The sequence below is a fragment of the Solea solea genome, chromosome 11 (genome assembly GCF_958295425.1).
Source record: "Solea solea chromosome 11, fSolSol10.1, whole genome shotgun sequence".
Classification (NCBI taxonomy): Eukaryota; Metazoa; Chordata; class Actinopteri; order Pleuronectiformes; family Soleidae; genus Solea; species Solea solea.
Window position 1 is genome coordinate 25,812,943 of NC_081144.1, and position 18,817 is coordinate 25,831,759.

The following is an 18,817-nucleotide window of genomic DNA, read 5'->3' on the forward strand; positions in this document are numbered from 1 at the left end:
TGAGTTAAATGGAAATTCAGCCCCCCACACACACTGGTATTGTTTTTACATTTACTTTATTAAGTGCACTCAATCATCAAGTACATGAAATAAAAAAAGTGATTATTTCATTCAATTTCATTTCAATCTGACAGTGATTATTAAACAATTGTGTTTGTTTTGACTTCATTTAGAGTTTAATTAGATATACAAAAAACATGATTATTATTATTATCATTATTAATATTGATAATAATAATTAAAAAAATGCAGAACATTCACTGATCCGTGTTAAAAACTAGTGTTTATTTTTTTTAATTTTGAAGGGTTTTCCTGAAGCAGACGAGTGTAGAAATACAGTGACATGACGTGTGTGTGTGTGTTGAGGCTTTGGCGTTGGACCCATGGACACAGTGAGAGACAGAGCAAGTGTCCGTCTGTCTTTACCTATCAGAGACTCAGGTGCTGAACGATCCACAGAGCCGCGTTCATGAAGCCGTCGGACTCGGCGTCCACTTTGGAGAGAGAGTGGTTGTTGCCTGGATACCACAACAACCTGCAACACACACACAGTAAAGACCTGTGTCGTGCAGCCACGGCCAACATTTCCAGTGAAATGGGAGAGGATTTACTCACCGAACAGGAAGTTGTTTTGCTTTCAGAGCTCTGTAATATTCCAATCCCTGCTTGTTGGGCACACGTTTGTCGTCTTCCCCTAACATAAGCAGAACTGGTGTCTGCACCTGAAACACAACAAAAGTATTGGGTTTCTTCAGTGTGGAACTCCGTCGCCCACACACACACACACTGGCTTTGTATAACGGCGGCGTCACCTGAGCGACGTGTCTGATCGGGGACTTCTCCAGCATCTGCTGCCAGACAGCGGGGTCGGGTAAACTGTCTGGGCTGTAGTCACAGCCGGCTTCAACCGTGCACCTGAGCGAGAACATCACATTCACATGTACTTAACCGTCCCTACAGAATGTTGTATCCATGGAAACTAAAGTAATAAAATTATCAAATAAAAAGCAGAAGTGGCCCCGAGTCTTGCACGTGAACCAGTTTCCTTGTGAAGTGGACGAGAGTGGATGAGATTATGTGGTGATTATATCTTGCCAGAAATTTTGGATTGCTTAGTTAGGAATTATTAATCTGCACTTGTTCAACCATGTTTAAAGCAGTTAATCCATGAGATTAACACTGTGCCCACTCACCCTAACCCTCTATGTTTGCTTTTATTTTTGTATTTAAAACATGAACGTTCACAATCTTCACACTGTACACAGAAACAGACAAACGTGAGGGGTGGCTCGTTTTCTGAATCGACCTCTGGGACAACATGGATCTTCCTCTGTCTAATTATGCTGGGAAAATAACCAAAACACTACAACTCATCATTTTACAGTATTTGACAAAGTTTCCCCCTAAACTGCTAACTTGACTCTGAACTTAATCTCTTGTTTATTTTATACACGTACAAAGCACCAGGGGGCAGTATAAGGGTCAGATATAATCAGTCCGTCAGGTTCTGTCATATATTGCTCAGTCTCTGTGGATTTAAAGCGTGCAGTGAACTGTTTCCTGCTGTAAACAAACAGCAGCTGCTGGACAGGAAGACGTACCAGTCTGGAATGTCTGTGCTGCCGATCATCGAAGCCAAATTGACGACGGGGTTGCGAGACACGCAGGCCTTGTAAAAACCCGGGTACTGGCCGACGAGGTGACAGGCCAGAAAACCGCCGTGCGAGCCTCCGGAGACGGCCACTCTCTCCGCGTCAAACTCACCGCCTTCTAGAACACGTTCAACTGCAAACTGGGAGAAAAAAGAGAGAGAAGATCAGAGGCAGAACATGCACTGTGAGACCAGGGTTCATAAAAACCTGACCAATAAAGTGTCTTCTGAAATATCCACTTCAAAGTATAGCTCATTATATTTCATCTTAAATTGTATACAAATATGAGCAAATACACCATTTAAAACTAGGAGAAGAAGCTCTAATGGAGTTTAATTTGTTCTTACTTGAACATCTTTAACGTCCTGGTCTCCAATGCGGCCTGGTAACGAGAGGACGCTGGCCTGACCGAATCCAAGAGAACCGCGATAATTCACTGACGGATCAAACACAGAAAGAACTGTAAATAAAAACTGTGGTATTATGACAAGTTTTTTTACACATAAATGTGAGTAAATGTCCCACATGAACTTTACCGAGTAATACAGCAAAGCCCATCCTGCACAGAACAGCAGTGGACAGAAACCACTCAGCCACGACCACAGAGTGAGGACCGCCTGGTGAAATTCAGACAAAATCAATCAATCAATCGATAACAAAATACACATCGACTATTAGACTTGAAGTGTGTTCTGAAAGTCTGTGAGCTGTAGAACAGAACAGCGTCCTTGGTTTGGAGAGTCTAACTTAACATTTTGCCACCAAGGACTATATCGTCATGGCAACCACCATCGGCTACATAACACCAATCTTTAGCAGTAGCAGTTTGAAGCCAATCCCAAAAACACACACACACACACACACACACACAGATTCAGAGCTAAATGTAAACTCAGCCTGGACGAAGGTGAGCTGTGAGTGTGTGGATCCACACTGAAACATTCACAATATTGATCTTTCAAATCTATACTGGGCACAAGTTCAGCGACCGACCGTGAGGGGAGACGATCAGAGGCAGCTTCACACCGTCCTTCACCTCCTTCGGTTTGATCAACACAGCTTCAAAATCCAGACCAGCTGGAAGGGAAAAAAAGGAGAAACTTTTAAGCCTTTAGCACATTCTCAAATATGTTGTGATTTAAGGCCGTTATGAGACCCCTGAGCTAAAAGGAGAAGAAGAGACTGACTGCCAAATAATGAGCTATTCTATATATCCAACAACAAACTGACTGCCAAATAATGACCTATTCTATATATCCAACAACAAACTGACTGCCAAATAATGACCTATATATCCAACAACAAACTGACTGCCAAATAATGAGCTATTCTATATATCCACCAACAAACTCACTGCCAAATAGTGAGCTATTCTATACATTCACCAATTGACTGACCGCAAAATAATGAGCAGTTCTCTACATTACAACATATATATACATATACAGTATATATATATATACTATATATATAAAAAATATACATATATATACACATATACGTATATGTATGTATGTGTATATATATAATATACATATATACACATATACGTATATGTATGTATGTGTTTATATATATATATATATATACACATATACGTATATGTATACATACATATATATATATATATATACATATATACACACATACATACACATATATGTGTATATACTGTATATATATATATATATATATATATATATATATACACATACATACATATACGTATATGTGTATATATATATATATATATACACACATACATACATATACGTATATGTGTATATATATATATATATATACACACACACACACACACACACATACATATATATATATATATATATATATATATATATATAAATAACTTTTATGGTCAAATACCTTTAAAATCTTAATCTAAGACTCTCTCAAGTGATGATGTAATGCTCCATTTCAAAGCTATACATAACAAAAAGTGAGGAATCTTACAGTATTGGCTGTTTTCTTGCTCTGGGGGAGGCGTGAAAGTCAAGATCTGCCAGCTAATCTCTGGCAACATCTGAGAGTCCTCCAAAGTCACCCAGCTCACTTCCTCCCGAGAATCTCTGGCTGGAAGGAAACCAACTTTCTGCACAAAGAGACAGGGATGACGTCATGATACGTGACACAGCAGATTCTCCACAAGTCACCAAACACCTTTTTAATGAATATACAGACAAAAGGGCGTTCTCTGTAAAGAGCCTACCAGACTTGGAGGACGGTTCGGAGACGAGAAGCAGACGACCATCAGATCTCTCTCCATGTTCAGCAGACACCAGCTGCCAGCGTCACCCTCTGCTGACACACACACGGGGGCACAGACGTCCCACACCAAACGTCATTTAACACACAAGCTATCGCTCATTAGAGAGGACGTACTGAGCTCTCAGCTGTACCTGGGTATAGTCATCAGCGTTTTTTCTCAGCTCAGATTTATTTGTTTTGTGTGTTAATGAGTCTTACAACTTATATATGGCAAAAATGCCATATATAAATAATGAAGATTGGTTTTTGGTAACTCACGTGAAGTCAGAGAGCGGACCGTCCCCGTGCTTATGTCCACCATCAACAGATCCTAGAAGAAGAACCAAGGCAGACGAAAAAGTACAAAAACACTGTGAAAATCCATTTTTTTATTCATTTATTTGACAGAATAAGCATTGCTGTCACATTTTGTGGTAACAATACAAAGTTGTTTTACCTTCCGGCTGCGCTGAGGACAAGCTACGATGAGCCGCTGACTGTCAGCTGACCAACACTGAGGAGACAACTGAGAGGTGTAGATGCCGGTGAAACCATCTGTAAAACACATACACACACACACACCTGTGATGACTTTCCCTTGCTTTAAAGGCTGTTGCCTTTAAATATGTTGATTATCATCATATTTATTTCACTAAATACTGGACATGTTTGTTCAAAAAAAGTACATGAAATGACAGAATTATATTTAAAAAAAAACACGTCACTTAATAACAATTTCCTTATCAATCTTAAGTTTAATTATTTGTGTTACAGCTTTAGTAAATATATAACATTAAAAAGCCAAAGAAATAAATAATGAATGAAAGGTAATAATAATAATAATAATAATAATAAGTGTATTTTCAGATCATCAACAGTAGATATTTTTTTGAGTGTATTCTCAGCTTAAATCCACATATATCTCATGTATCATGATAGACTAAAAACATTAGTTATAAGCCATTATATAGCGATATATATGGATATGGAATGATATTAGTGCTGAGTCAAAATAACTATATGGTGATATATCGTCGCCTTCCTCATGTAATACGATAATCGATACACTAGGGTAGGAGTGTGCGATATATATCGTCTACAATAGTATTTTAATTATTGTTTTAACGTATGTGAAATCACAATATCAGTGTGTCGAAATCATTTTTGCAAGAACCAATCAAAACACACCGTTTTGAGAGGCCACATATTCACTGCATGATCCAGCCTCGTAGATATCGTAAATAAGACCAAGTTGTGTTTTGTCAATATTATCATTAACATCTAATATAATATTAACAAGAGCAGCTTGTTAATACAGGTAGAACAGGCCTTCCATGCTTTTACAAACACATTATTGAGGGTTGCAAAATATTGCCAATTATCGTTATCGGCAGAATCCCAAAAAATATTGTGATATTGATTTTCATCAATATAGCTCACCCCTACACTAGGGCTAATATCAATATTTTGATGAACAAATTAAGGCGTGAATTCAAGATTTAAGAAGCTTTATTTATCCTGAGGGAAATTGCTGTGCAACAGTTGCAATAAAAACGTAGTGAAGTAATAAAAGTAACATAAAATAAAATAAGTAACTTAATGCAACAAAAATTACAGTTCATATGTAGGTATATACAATATACAACAATACGTACTATGCAATTAGCAGCACAAATAGAGAGCACAACAACTTACTGAAAAAAATAGAAAAAAAATAGAGAGAGAGCAACAGAACCAGCTCTGGAAATAACTCGATAAGAATAAAAAGAGAAAAGCTGCACTTTTCATGTTAATGTCTTGTTTTCTTCAGTTAGACAGATATCGTTATGTATCCCTGTATGATTGTCTCACAATTGTATCGTGATATTATTGGTATAGTGTCGTGTATCGTGAGGTAACCTGTGACTACCACCCCTGATTTCCCCTAAGGTTAATGTCAGAGGTGACTGAACACAACGACTCGATGCTCTGCAAAGTTTGAGAGCCCTGGTTTACATCGAGTTAAAGAAATCCCTTACCTTCTCCTGGTGTTTGTACCACATCCACCACCACGGAGGTTTTCTTTGTGTACCAGTCGTACTAGAAAGAATGTGCACAAACAAATACACGCGTTACAAATGTTGCAACAGAAGAGGAAATGATGATGTGATGATGGTGCAACACTGAAGAACTCACCATACAGAGTCTACAGCACTGCATGTGAGGTCCAAACACCGAACACTCCAAGAAGACGATTCGACACTGGTCTGGACTCATTCTGGGGGAAAACACTGCACTGGTGCCTGAAGACAGCTGCTCTGAGGGAGGCAGCAAACAAACAAACACGTCAACATCTGCACTCTGGTGGGCCTCTACTGATCACAACTGAGCCACTTCATTTATTTCTTTAGTGTGTATAGGTTTGAAATGACATATACACATAGAATTAAATGTTAATTACTTTACCAAACATGTCATTTTGATTAGATTTAAGTTAAGAAAGAGTTTATATTCAGATTCAGACAACTTTATTTGTTCCAAAGGCACAAAAAATGAAAACGCAACAGAGAGGAGAGGGCAGGAGTTACAGTATCTATGAGTCTTCCTAAATGTCGTGCCAGCGCCACCGTGTGGCTTGTGTATGCACACGTTGAAGTGCAAACACAGCAATAAGACAACTGAATAAAAATCAGGAAACACTGTTTTTTAAAGACATCCATGAATTAATACATGGATTTTATTAAGACCTTTTTTGGACTTGACTGAAGATAATTTATTAACGGCTATGATAAGGATGATGAGGATTTTTAACAAAGAAAAGAAAATGTCTTAAATGTTTAACTCACTCACCACATTTACCACCAGTGAAATCCATGTAGAATAAAGACGACCTGACAGAAGAGGAACAAGGAGTGATTTGTAAGCGTTTATACGAAAGTAAATCTGTTTTTTTCTCTCATCAATTAACAATCACCTCCTGTTGGGGCAGTACTTGAGGCCAAGCCTGAAAGGTTCATGCCACCATCCGACAAACACCACACCTGTGTCACCTGGAGCCCAGAATGCCTGCAGAGACGAGGAGGAGGAGCCAAAACAGCACAGGGATTTGTAAGAAATAAAATCTAATCTGAGAGCTGATTTGTGGATTTTTTGTGGATAGACCACAACAACACAAGTTCTGAACTCACCTGTCCAGGTGAGATGTCTTCAGGAACGCCTTCCAACACCGAGACGTTGTCACCCTCGATGTCCATAACACAGAGCACGGGGCAGTTCTTACCGACCAGTGCTTCTCCCCAGTCCTCACGGAAGACAAACTGCTCCCCCTGCAGGATTTATTTAAAAACACACTTCAATAAAGCTGAAGAGAAGTCAAGCGTAATGTCAATAGTGTTTTTTTTTTAAATGATAATCACTTTCACAGTCTCCTTTTTCTCCACTCTCATGGCATCGTCGTCGTCTCCAGTAGAGGACAGCTCTGCTGACACAGTCTACAAACAGAACATGAGAGACAACCATCTACGACACTGCAATAAAACACACTATAAACCACATTAAAGACACAAAACATGGTTGCGAGTGCTTTTGTCCACATTCCAGCTAGAGGTTCACTGACAGAAAAATACCTGCGATGCACAAGCGTTGAAAAGTGATAAGCTTCCTGTAGAAATGTTTGATCTGGTTTGACGAGTATTAAATAAGCTGAAATCATCAGTGGCTAAGAAAGCTTTTAACAACCAAATTAATCCCAGACCAGAGAGTCGCAAAATAAAAACTTGTCGTGTAGCATGTAGTGAAATTCATGCGATCTGAGAGGAGAAGCTACACTTCCTTTGTAACCACATTCAAAGGTTCTGTCATTAAACTGGCACAAAAGATTCTAAATGACTTGTCACACATTCTGTTTTCTGGATACAGTCCTGTTACCTTCAGGCAGACGTTATAGCGTGAGGGGGGGGATCACAGGTTGCCTCACTATATGAGCAGCGCCACCGTGAGGAGACGTGAAGTAGTGACGCCCGGCCTTATTGACTATTGTATTGCATGAGGAAGGAAAACGGCATATTTAACCTATTTGATCTTATAGAGAGAGAAAAGTCAAACCATTTCTAGACAGACAGACAGACGTTTCTTGAATTATTAGATTTCTTTCCTTTTTGATGTGTTTTAGGGCAAGTGCAATATTATTGGATTATTCTGTCTTACTTATATTCTGTGTAATATTGTTTGTTTGTTGTCTCTGTAGTGTTGCAACACGTTTTACCCAAGAAAAATTTCCCAATGGGGACAATGAAAGATATTTGTTAAGATTTGAGAAACTTCAGCACCAGATTCCTTAAAAAAAAAAAGGAAGGAAACTAAAAGACGGACAGACACATAAGACAATAAAACACGGCAGTAATGAACGGGTGTTTCAGGACTGGAGTTAGCCTCCAATCATCTGCTCATCAGGTGAGAGGAGCTCGGGACAGCACACCATGACTCAAAAACCCTGCCTACTGCAGCTTTAACCACATTTCAGGAGGCACTGAACTCATCACCAGGGAAAAATCAACATTCTGTCCTGTGTGAGTGATTCAGTGTTGATCTGACCTGAAAGAAGGATTCTGCCTTGGGTCTCTTTCTCTCTGCCACATACAGGAGGTGAGTCTCAGAGTGGGACCAGACCAAGCAGCCAAACTGGTCTAAAAAAAAAAAGAAGAAAGATGGTGTGTTTAATGGTGAAAATGTAAAGAAAAAAATCTTTAGAGGCAGCTTTTACTCACCATCTTCATAGACTTTGCCATGTTTTTTTAAGGCTGTGAGGTTGATGCTCCTCATCTTGATGTTTTTACTCCAGATCTGCAGGGTCAGCAGAAGAGAGACATACGTTATACTGAGCTTATTTTATTCACATGAGGCTTTTAATACAGGTTCTACATGGATGGAAAATGTAGTCAAACAAACCACAAACCTCCAGAAACTGTTTCTCCTCCCCTTTCACTGTACACTCTCTGACAACAGCCTTCATTTCACCTGAAGGTGAATCCTTACTCAGCACCCTGACAGTGGGAACACAATGACGTGAGAAGTTACATCAAGGGGAAAACACGGTTAAAAAAACTCATCCGCATGAAACGACGATACAGTTTAATACATACTCTCCTTTGATTTCAGTGCAGTTTCCTGAGGCTCCAGAGTAAACCACGGACGCATCATCGTGGAAAACGATGTACTGACGACAAAACTTGACGTTCTCGTTCCTCTCCAGGTCGCGCTGGCTCCATTCTGCAAAAATAAGTTTTATAAACAAACCTGAACAGCTAAAAAAAACTTAAATATAACATTGTCATTTTTTTATTAGACGTGAACATTTTAACCTTCAACTTCACTTAATAAACAGGAATCTAAACATCTTCATATAATATTGAACTTTTAATACACAAATAAAATGCTAATATTTTAGTTTACAGACTTTGAGCTTAAAATCTTAGCTTACATATTACCTAGTGAATTTTGACACAAATGGCACTCCATACCTACTTAGCACGAGACTAAGGGAACGTAAATAAAACGCTAATATTCCACGAACATCGACACACCTGTGTAGATGTTGCTGTATTTGCCTCCATACTGAGAGGTGATGACTGGTCCAACATCTGCTCTGCTCAGAGAAGGAAAGAGACTGAGCTCTCTGTAGAGTGTGGACATGTCCTCGGGGCTGTTCGTCACCTGACACGCAGCAGAGAAACGTCTGGAACATTTCACTGACACAAACAACTGTCTCACACTCAACAATACCTTACTCATGGTTAGCCAGGAAGCTAGACAAATCAACCACTCACTCTAACCCGAGTTAAGTGAAAACATCGGCATGAGTCGTTGTACAATCGAGAGTGACCGGAACCAAGTAGCTAATGATGTTTTCTGGCAGTTAGTCATTGATAGAGGAACTTCCTTTGGCTAACAGCAAACAACACTCTGCTAGCTTGACTCAAACGCGAATATTAGCCAAATATCACTAACACAACGTGTAAAGCTGTGCATTTATAGCGAATTCATGCTAATTTTGTTGTCAACTGAATTCAAACTTGTCAATTCAAGTTATCAGACAAGTTAAAAATCTCACCTGTGACTCCATGTTATGAAGTGTTCTGCCGACAACAGCCAGCGAAGTTAGGCAAAGTTATAGAAGGTAAGGTCCTTTGAGTGCTTCCTGTGAAACGTCAAAATAAAATATGATTCCAAACATTTTAATAAAAAGTCTTGTTTTAATAAAAAAAATAAAATCACGAGCATAATCGCCGACTCCCACAACACAAGAACAAATGACAATAAAGATCAGGGATTTAGAATTTTAAAACACCTTTACCAGGAATATTCATATGAAACTCCAAAATGAAACATGACCCCCGCAATACAAAAAACATAAAAGGAACAGGAAAAAAAACTCGCACAAAAGCATTCAATTATTGAAATTAGGAGTGATGAAGTTTACCAGCAGTATATTTATTTATAATGGAAACAATGTACATTCATTAATGTATACAGTATATATACATATCAAAAATGTTTCGTACCCGTGCTCTTATTTTGTAGGAAATCACCTCGACAACACCTAATAAGGAAGTAGCAGGCAGCGCCCTCTTGCGTTATAACTAATATATTTTATGTGACTTTTTATTCAAAGAATACATTCATCTGAATTCAGAGGGTGGTGTTTTCCTGGCGAAGCACATTGATTCTTGTATTTTAGTTGAATTTATATGTTTACATCGTTAACGTTTCCGCCAGTGTGATGATGATGATGATGATGACAGGAGTGGGTGGGGTCACAAAGAGCCAAGATGGAGGACTTTGAGGAGCCGCTGTCAGATGAGGAGAAGGTTTGGAGACTTATTTTATCCATAACTCTCAGATACAGTCATTTTTTTTATTAAAACTATACATGTTTTATGTCCACGCGTTTTCACCGTCACTACACGGAGATACAAAAACAGCTTTTTTTAGTCCCGTAAAGAAAAGATAAACCCTTGTTTTTAAGCTACGGCTCGGCTAGCTAACTAGCTCAAGCTAGTCATCGCTTAAATAGTTGACTGAAACCTCCATTATTTGAGGTTTTTAAACACTGGACACTTATACTATAACTGTCTCTGAATCAATGAACGCATAAGCACCTCTGAGCACAAGTGGTGTCGCGGTTAATAACAGTTTTTAGGCTCCAAAAGCGCTATTTACCATTAGCGGCTAACGCTGCTCTGGCTGTAAATTTTCTGGGTCAAACAGATTCAGTTGCAGCTCAAATACTTGATATCCTTCACATATGGATGCACAGGACAGACCAGGACAGGACAGGACAGACCAGGACAGGACAGGCTAGACCAGGACAGGAGAGCCTGCAGTTTAGACGGAGCCTCTCTGAATGTTTGTGAAAAAGTGTAAAAATACTGTAAATAACAGGATTTCAGTGAATCATGCAAATGACAGTCTCCATGTCTCTTACAAGGCAAAGTAGCTGCAAGTGATGAAAGACAATCTCGAGTTTAAATCAATACACATTTCGTAAAAAGTGCTAGGGTTGCAACGATTAATCAATGACAACTCATTTTCAACTGTTTTGATAATTTTGAGAGTTTTTCCAAAAAATAGAAAGTTTCTGTGATTGTACAGCTTCTTAAATGTGAATATTTTCTGGTTTATTTGCTCCATATGACAAAGAAATCATTAAAACGGAATGTCTTTTTTGGTTTGTAGACAAAAACAATACATTTGAGAACATTGTAATTTCCCCACATTTTTCGATTCTTTTGTTTACATTTTATGGACCAAACAAGTAGTCAGTTAACCGGGAAAATAATTGACAGATGAATCTATTATGAAAGTAATCGTTAGTTGGTTCTAAAGGTGCTGATTTAACATGATATTATAGAGTCATGATTTATTGTTTAGACAAGCAGTTTCTATTTCTGTCTCCACTCTGCAGAGAGAGGTTGCACCACTGCTGCTAACAGAGCTCGACCGCAGGGCTTTAACTAACGATTGCTTTTATAATCGATTAATCGTTCGGTTCGGAAAATGTTGATCAGTGTTTTTCAAACCTGGAAATTATGATGTTCTCACACCCAATCAATAAATATTTAGTAAAAACTTTGCTTCTAACACTGTGGAAATTATGATGTTCTCAAACGTCTTGTTTTGTCCATAAATCAAAATTAATTTGTTTTAATGTTTTCTTTGTTTTATGGCGCAAAGAAAATCCATAAATATTTACATTTAAGATGCTGAAAAATCAGAGAAACTGGTTTTAATTATTTAAAAAACAAACAAACATTCAAACGGATTAACGGAGTTCACTCGCTGATTTTAAGAAATCAGGGCTATTTTATTATTATCATCATTATTATTATTATTACTGCTTAATAAACTGGTTGTGCTGAATGTGTCTCTAGGTTCGCATCGCGGCCAACTTTGTGACTCATGCGCCACCCGGAGAGTTCAACGAGGTCTTCAATGGTAAGAAGCAGCTGGGGCAAAAATAATCGTGTTATTTATATTTTAAACATCACATTTTGTGGTTTTCACGTTGATTCCTTTTTCTTTTTTTTTCTTTTGTTTAGATGTGCGGCTTCTCCTCAACAATGACAACCTCCTCAGGGAGGGAGCATCACAGTAAGTCACATGTCTTTATTTTTACAAGTAAATAATAAGTAACTAATTTTTAAAAATCACAATGTAAAATTCTCCAAATGTCTTGTTTTTGTCCACAATCCAAAATGATTCAGTTTGAATGATTTCTTTGTATTATGGAGCAAAGAAACCAGAAAATATTCACATTTAAGAAGCTGAAAAAGTGTCTCTAATGATAAGCAGCCCTAAAAATATATATTACACGACTAAAATATTTTCCTTTTTTCTATTTTGTTTGTAAAGACAATTAGACAAAGAACAAGTGGTCAGATCGACTCAGACAAGAAACTCATGATAATAACAATAACATTCAAAATGTTAAATGTATGTTTTAAAGGATTCGGATCAATATTTACCATTTTAGTGAAAGTAAAAGAGCTGCTTTATATTTTAGTGTAAGTTTTAAGTGATATACATGTAGTGAATAAGAAAACATTAGTTGTTTTACCTCCTTCATTCTCTCTCTTGTGTGAGTTCAGCTCTTTCGCTCAGTACAACATGGATCAGTTCACTCCTGCCAAACTGGAGGGCTACGACGAGCCGGTACGTTGGTTTCATGTTTTATGTCCTCAGGCTGTGTCTGCTGTGAATTGAATATTAAATAGAGATTATTTCTTTAAAAGACACTCGTACATTAATAATTTACATCAAGGAAGTTTGTGAGAAAATGTTAAGTTTAAAAAAAGCTACATGTTATTTGATATTCCATATTGAGTTTGCATATTAAGAACATATGTAATGGTATTTACAGGCAGTGTTGTAATGTAACAAAGTACAAATGTTGCTGTTACTGTACTTAAAATTCACGTATCTGTACTGAGTTGCTATTATGGTCTGTTTTTATATAGAGCTTTTCTAGTCTTGGGCTGCTTTAAACTAGTTTCACACATTCACAAATCTTTCATACTCATTCACATGCTGCAACATCAGCTTAAGTGTCTTTGCTCAAGGACACGTAGACGAGCAGAGCCAGGAATTAAACCCACAACCTTTCTCACCCTACCACTGAGCCATCATGGCTCAATCCTAACTCCTCATGTTTTTAATACTTTTACTTCTAAAACTTAAGAACATATTATATCAGAAAATGACTTTTGATACTTAAGTAAATGTCATGTACATACAGTGTATATATACATATATACATATATACATGTACACACATACATAACTGCTACTCCATGTACAAGGAAATGATCTGGATAAACAAATAAGACGATAACGTCAGAACATTCTCCTTTGTCACAGTGTTTGATGAAGCTTTTTTGAAATGAATTACTCCATAAAAAACACGATCTGTCTTTCTTTCTTACTTCTCTGCAGGTCCTGATAACAGAACACGGCGACCTCGGTCAGGGCCGTTTCCTGGACCCTCGCAACAACTTGTCGTTCCGCTTCGACCACCTGAGGAAGGAGGTGAGCGACGTGCAGCCGCACGAAGGCGACGCGTCCCTGAGAACCTGGAGAGACGCCTGTGACTCTGTCCTGAGCGCCTACGTCAAAGAGCACTACCCCACCGGTGTCAGCACGGTGAGGGACGCCAGAAACCTCGCAAAATTCACCTCATTACAGGTGAAAAAAGTGCAACTTTATATGTTAAATTGTTCTGTATGTTTGTGTGTGTGTTGCAGGTGTATGGGAAAACAGTTGATGGGCAGCAAACCATCATCGCCTGCATTGAAGGACATCAGTTTCAGCCCAAAAACTTCTGGTAAATGGACCTCATGTGTTCATAAAACACACACTAATCAAGACGTTTTAGAACGATCTGTAACTAACAGTTCAATGTGCAGGTGAAGCAGCAGATGTGCTCTCTCTGGATAAATAATCCTTCTGTCATGTGGTTTCTCTGTCACAGGAACGGTCGCTGTAGGTCAGAGTGGAAGCTCACCCTCGGTCAGTCCACGGCTCAGGTGGTGGGAGTTTTGAAAATCCAGGTAAATTCTGATTTCTAAAAAACGACGTCATGTCTGTGTGGAATATTGGCTGAAAATCATTGTGTCTGTTTCCAGGTGCACTACTATGAAGATGGAAATGTGCAGCTGGTCAGTCATAAGGAGGTCGAAGAGTCAATACCTGTGACTGTGAGTTAAGATTTCAATGATCACGTCTTTATGTCACTGTCGGACAGATTTTCCAACAGGAAACTGATGTTTGTAAACCACTCACTCTCTCACACCAAACCCCATAGAGAAAATCAGTGACACGTGGTTTGTTGGTCCTCTGCTGCCTCGTGTGGCCACTTTGTGTCACTGAGGTCAATCTGAACAAAGGATTTCAAACACTGAAGTGACAAAATAAGACATTTGAACTTAGTGATGGAGGCAGCAGTGGACCAACAACTCCTGTGTGTGTGATGTTAAAATCACTGATTTTCTCTGTGAGGTTTGGTGTGGGAGAAAGCAACTCTGGTTTCCTGTTGGAAAAGTCTGTGCAGCTGCAAAGTAAAAACAGTTTGTTTGATAATAGGTTTCTTTGGGGTTTGAAATCATTGCGATTTACCTCAGTGACACAAAGTGACCACACGAGTCCTTATCTGACTTTGGTCTAATGACGCTATAAAGAGTCAGTTTATCTCAAAACAACATGTAGATATCATGTAAAACTTTTTAAACATTTGTCATTTGTAAGTTCTAATATTAATATTATTATTTGTGACCATTTCTGACTTCAGATGTGTGTGTCCACTGTTACATGAAATGTTCATGACCGTGTGTGTGTGTGTGTGTGTGTGTGTGTGTGTGTGTGTGTGTGTGTGTGTGTGTGTGTGTGTTGTTTAACAGAATGAAACACAGACAGCCAAGGAGTTTGTCGACATTATTGAAAATGCCGAAAATGACTATCAGGTAAACTCCACCACCATGTTATCACCATATTTAAGTCACAACACGATATTATCACAATATTAAGTCACGATACGATATTAAGTCACGATACAATATTAAAGGGGACATATTATGCAAAATCAACTTTTTAACCATTTCAATACTTATATTTGGGACACTGGAGGCCCTACCAGTCGCCAATGTGTGGAAAAAGAATACTCTGTCATGTTTTCGTGGTCCCCCTTAGTGTAAGTATAGGCGATAAAACACGCGATGTTGAATTCCCTGCGCTTATGACGGCAGCATGCGCATTTCACCACGAATGTTACCGCCCCACCAGTAAGTTTACTTCGAGAGCTCCACCTTAGCTCTACCTTAGCTCCACCTTAGCTCCACCTTAGCTCCACCTAAGCTCCACCTTGTCCCTATAAAATGCGAGAGTGCAGGCGAGGGAGGAAGAGCGGTATTATGTCACATGGAGGGACAAGTGTGCTGTTGGTGGCTGCACAGTGGAGCACAGTGTTTTACACAAACTTCCAGCCTCAGAGGATTTTATATATGAAGCTAATGTGCCGGATAAAGTCAGCAAACGTGTGTTTGTGTGTTCGCACCACTTCGCATCAGACTGCGGCCAGCGGTCGCCGTATTTAGTCAGCGACCGTATTTCACCGACGTACAAACACACACATTTTTAAGAAAAGGTCAAATAGAGGTCATAACTGACCATTCTGACACGTCCTAATTAAAAATATTTGTTCAGTACATCCTCCATGACCGGAGCACAGACTCAGTCTAATACAGTCACATACAGCGGCAGTTTCTGCAGCGATCAGCGGTGCTGTCCCTAAGTGTATTTAACTGATTTACAGTTCGGCAGTGTTCAGCTTGATCCTTGTGTCGGACATCTCTTCCTGTGACGGCACTCTCGCTGTTTTCCGTGCACGCTGCCATGTTGATATTGTCAGAGAACTAGTGGAGGGAGGGGGAGAGGAATGGAGCGGAGGGAACAGGAGCTGAGCGAGTGAGCGCAGTAACAAGGACAAATCAGAAACCCCCTGGAAGAAGTGGGTGTGTGTTTGCCTGTGTCTCATTTGCATATAAAGGGACCATGCACAAAACCGAGCGTTCTGAAAGGGGCGGGTTTAGCAGGGTTATTGAACTGCTATGGTGCTTCATCCTTATGGTATTTTGACCAAAGCATGTCACAGACGTGTTCATTAGGACACCAGGGAACTATTTTAACTTGGGGAAATAGGGTATAATATGTCTCCTTTAAGTCACAATACGATAGTAAGTCATGATATGATATCACGATAATAAGTCACGATACAATATCACAATATTTAAGTCACAATACTATATATCACGATACTTAATTTTCGATACATATTATTATGATATTGTTGGGAGTCATGATATATTTAAAAAATTAAATGCTAAAAAAAAATCGAAACGCTCTCAAAAGCGACACACAAAATATTGCGATATTTCTCTGTATCGCCCACCCCTAGTTTATGAGATCTGTCAATAATAAGTCTGTTTTTATTTTATATTTTGCACAGCCTCCCAATCTTTCTGGGGGGTAAATAATACTTAAAAAAAAAGATTTCGAATTCACTCACTGTGTTTTTTTTGCCTCCAGACTGCGATCAGCGAGAACTACCAGACCATGTCTGACACCACCTTCAAGGCTCTGCGTCGCCAGCTGCCCGTCACGCGCACCAAGATCGACTGGAATAAGATCCTCAGCTACAAAATCGGCAAAGAGATGCAGAACGCTTAGTGGCGGAAGGTCGGGTCGGACTAACCAAAGCTGAACTACCATCGATCAGTCAGTAACAAAAACAGTAATAACAATATTAATAATAAGAAGTGAAGAAGTGCAGACTGAGGCACAGGTGAAGGAGAAGTTTGTCAAAGAGTTGGCGCTTCATCTTCTCTCTAGGTTTAAATAAAAAAAACAAATGTTTATTTATTACTGAAATAGAGATTTCAACGTCAAAACCAGGACTGATGAAAGCACATTGTTACATATCAGGGTTTTAGGTTTGATTTAGCGCTGGAAAACACGAGGGAATTCAAATCGGAACAAACGGAAAAAAAGTCGGCCGTTTTCTCGGTGAATCGAGTCAACGTTTGTGTTCGCTCTTAATGATTTGTCAGGTCCTTGAAATCCTTGAAAGTTTGTGAGTTTGAAAAAAAAGTTTGTTTCAAGTGAAAGACAAAATGGCTCCACAGCGCCCCCGAGAACATATAACATTAAACAGCTCACGAATGAAAATCGGCACGTACGTTTATCGGGATAAGATCTAGAAAAAAAAAGGTTTCTTGGAGCTGCTGCCGAAACTCAACAGGAAGGCGGCCATTTTGGACCAAGCAGCCATTTTGTCAATTCCACACGTACGTTGTATTTTGAACAAACTCCTCCTCCCTCGAGCTTTTATCGCAATCGACTTCTACTACTTTGGTCGTCGGGTCACTCCTGACAAAATAAGGAGTAAAAGTCGTCAATGCGGTTTTTGGCACTAGGTGGCGCCAGTGTTCTGACGACGTGTTCATAAGTGTTCCAACTTCACAACAGAAGGTCCCTGTTTTTACTTTGTCTTCCCCACCAATGACTGAAATAAGATGAAGTACCTTTTATTTTGCATCTGTAATATTTAGTCTCTTTACTTTGGCTCCTCCTCCTCGCTTTTCCTCAGTGAAGGGAAAACATAACTCATAATTTAAAAACAAAAAACAAGATTTATTTGCCAAAAATCTCTTTCCTATGGTAAAGAACTCCATCCTCCCACTCATGTATGCAAAATTTCTATTTTAATATGCTGGTTTTTGTTGGAAGTCGTAGAATTATCATCTTTATTATTATTGCACTCTTTCACTGTAACAAACAAACATGTATTTAAATATATACACACCGTACGTGTTACATGACTTCTGTAAGGGCCACATCATACATACTGTACTGTATACGTGTCACATGACTGTGCTGTGTTCACCCCCCCCCCCACACACACACACCGCACACCTCACACTTAACGACAACCGTGTGCCGATCAGTCACAACGTTTAAAGACTGTACTGCCCCCTTGTGTTGTACAAATAAATGGATTGAACTTCTTGACTAGATCTGGGTTTGTTTCCTGCGTTGTTTCAACAAAACGCGATCGTCAATCAATGTTTCCAGTTTCATGAAGGGTTAAACAATAACCCTTAATGTTCATGTTTTCTCCTTCACTATCATAAGTTTTGCCCATTAAAAGAAAATGGGATTTCTTAAAAGTTTGATAATCTTTTGTGATCGTCAGTGGAGAAGATTCTTAACTTACTTTCACATTGATTTGTTTAAATGCACTTATTGTAAGTCGCTTTGGATAAAAGCGTCTGCTAAATGACATGTAATGTAATGCAATGTAATGATTTGTTTAA

General features: G+C 38.9%; 2 protein-coding genes across 4 annotated transcripts; one reads left to right on the plus strand and one right to left on the minus strand.

Moving 5' to 3' along the window:
- Nucleotides 1–264: 264 nt before the first annotated feature.
- On the minus strand, nt 265–10,145 carry apeh (acylaminoacyl-peptide hydrolase). Of its 3 annotated transcripts, none has more exons than XM_058642478.1 (23): nt 10,006–10,145; nt 9,479–9,608; nt 9,038–9,164; nt 8,851–8,938; nt 8,663–8,738; nt 8,490–8,581; nt 7,313–7,387; nt 7,085–7,222; nt 6,871–6,962; nt 6,747–6,787; nt 6,093–6,214; nt 5,936–5,996; nt 4,375–4,472; nt 4,197–4,248; nt 3,880–3,968; nt 3,624–3,762; nt 2,646–2,729; nt 2,189–2,269; nt 2,000–2,088; nt 1,602–1,792; nt 813–915; nt 616–722; nt 265–535 (listed from the first exon to the last, which is right to left on the minus strand). In XM_058642478.1, exons 1-23 carry the CDS (start codon nt 10,015–10,017, stop codon nt 430–432), a joined length of 2,193 nt encoding a protein of 730 aa, XP_058498461.1. In that variant the 5' UTR covers nt 10,018–10,145; the 3' UTR covers nt 265–429. The 3 variants fall into 3 exon arrangements, with proteins under 3 accessions (XP_058498461.1, XP_058498460.1, XP_058498459.1); XM_058642477.1 differs by having other exon boundaries at nt 3,880–3,971; XM_058642476.1 differs by lacking the exon at nt 10,006–10,145 and having other exon boundaries at nt 9,479–9,924.
- A 475-nt stretch (nt 10,146–10,620) lies between these two features.
- Nucleotides 10,621–18,517, plus strand: capza1b (capping actin protein of muscle Z-line subunit alpha 1b). The gene is made up of 10 exons (XM_058642482.1): nt 10,621–10,762; nt 12,326–12,389; nt 12,494–12,545; nt 13,043–13,106; nt 13,887–14,093; nt 14,195–14,274; nt 14,422–14,500; nt 14,576–14,647; nt 15,347–15,409; nt 17,031–18,517. The coding sequence occupies exons 1-10, from the start codon at nt 10,724–10,726 to the stop codon at nt 17,169–17,171; spliced, it is 861 nt and encodes a 286-aa protein (XP_058498465.1). The 5' UTR covers nt 10,621–10,723; the 3' UTR covers nt 17,172–18,517.
- The last annotated feature ends 300 nt before the right edge of the window (nt 18,518–18,817 follow it).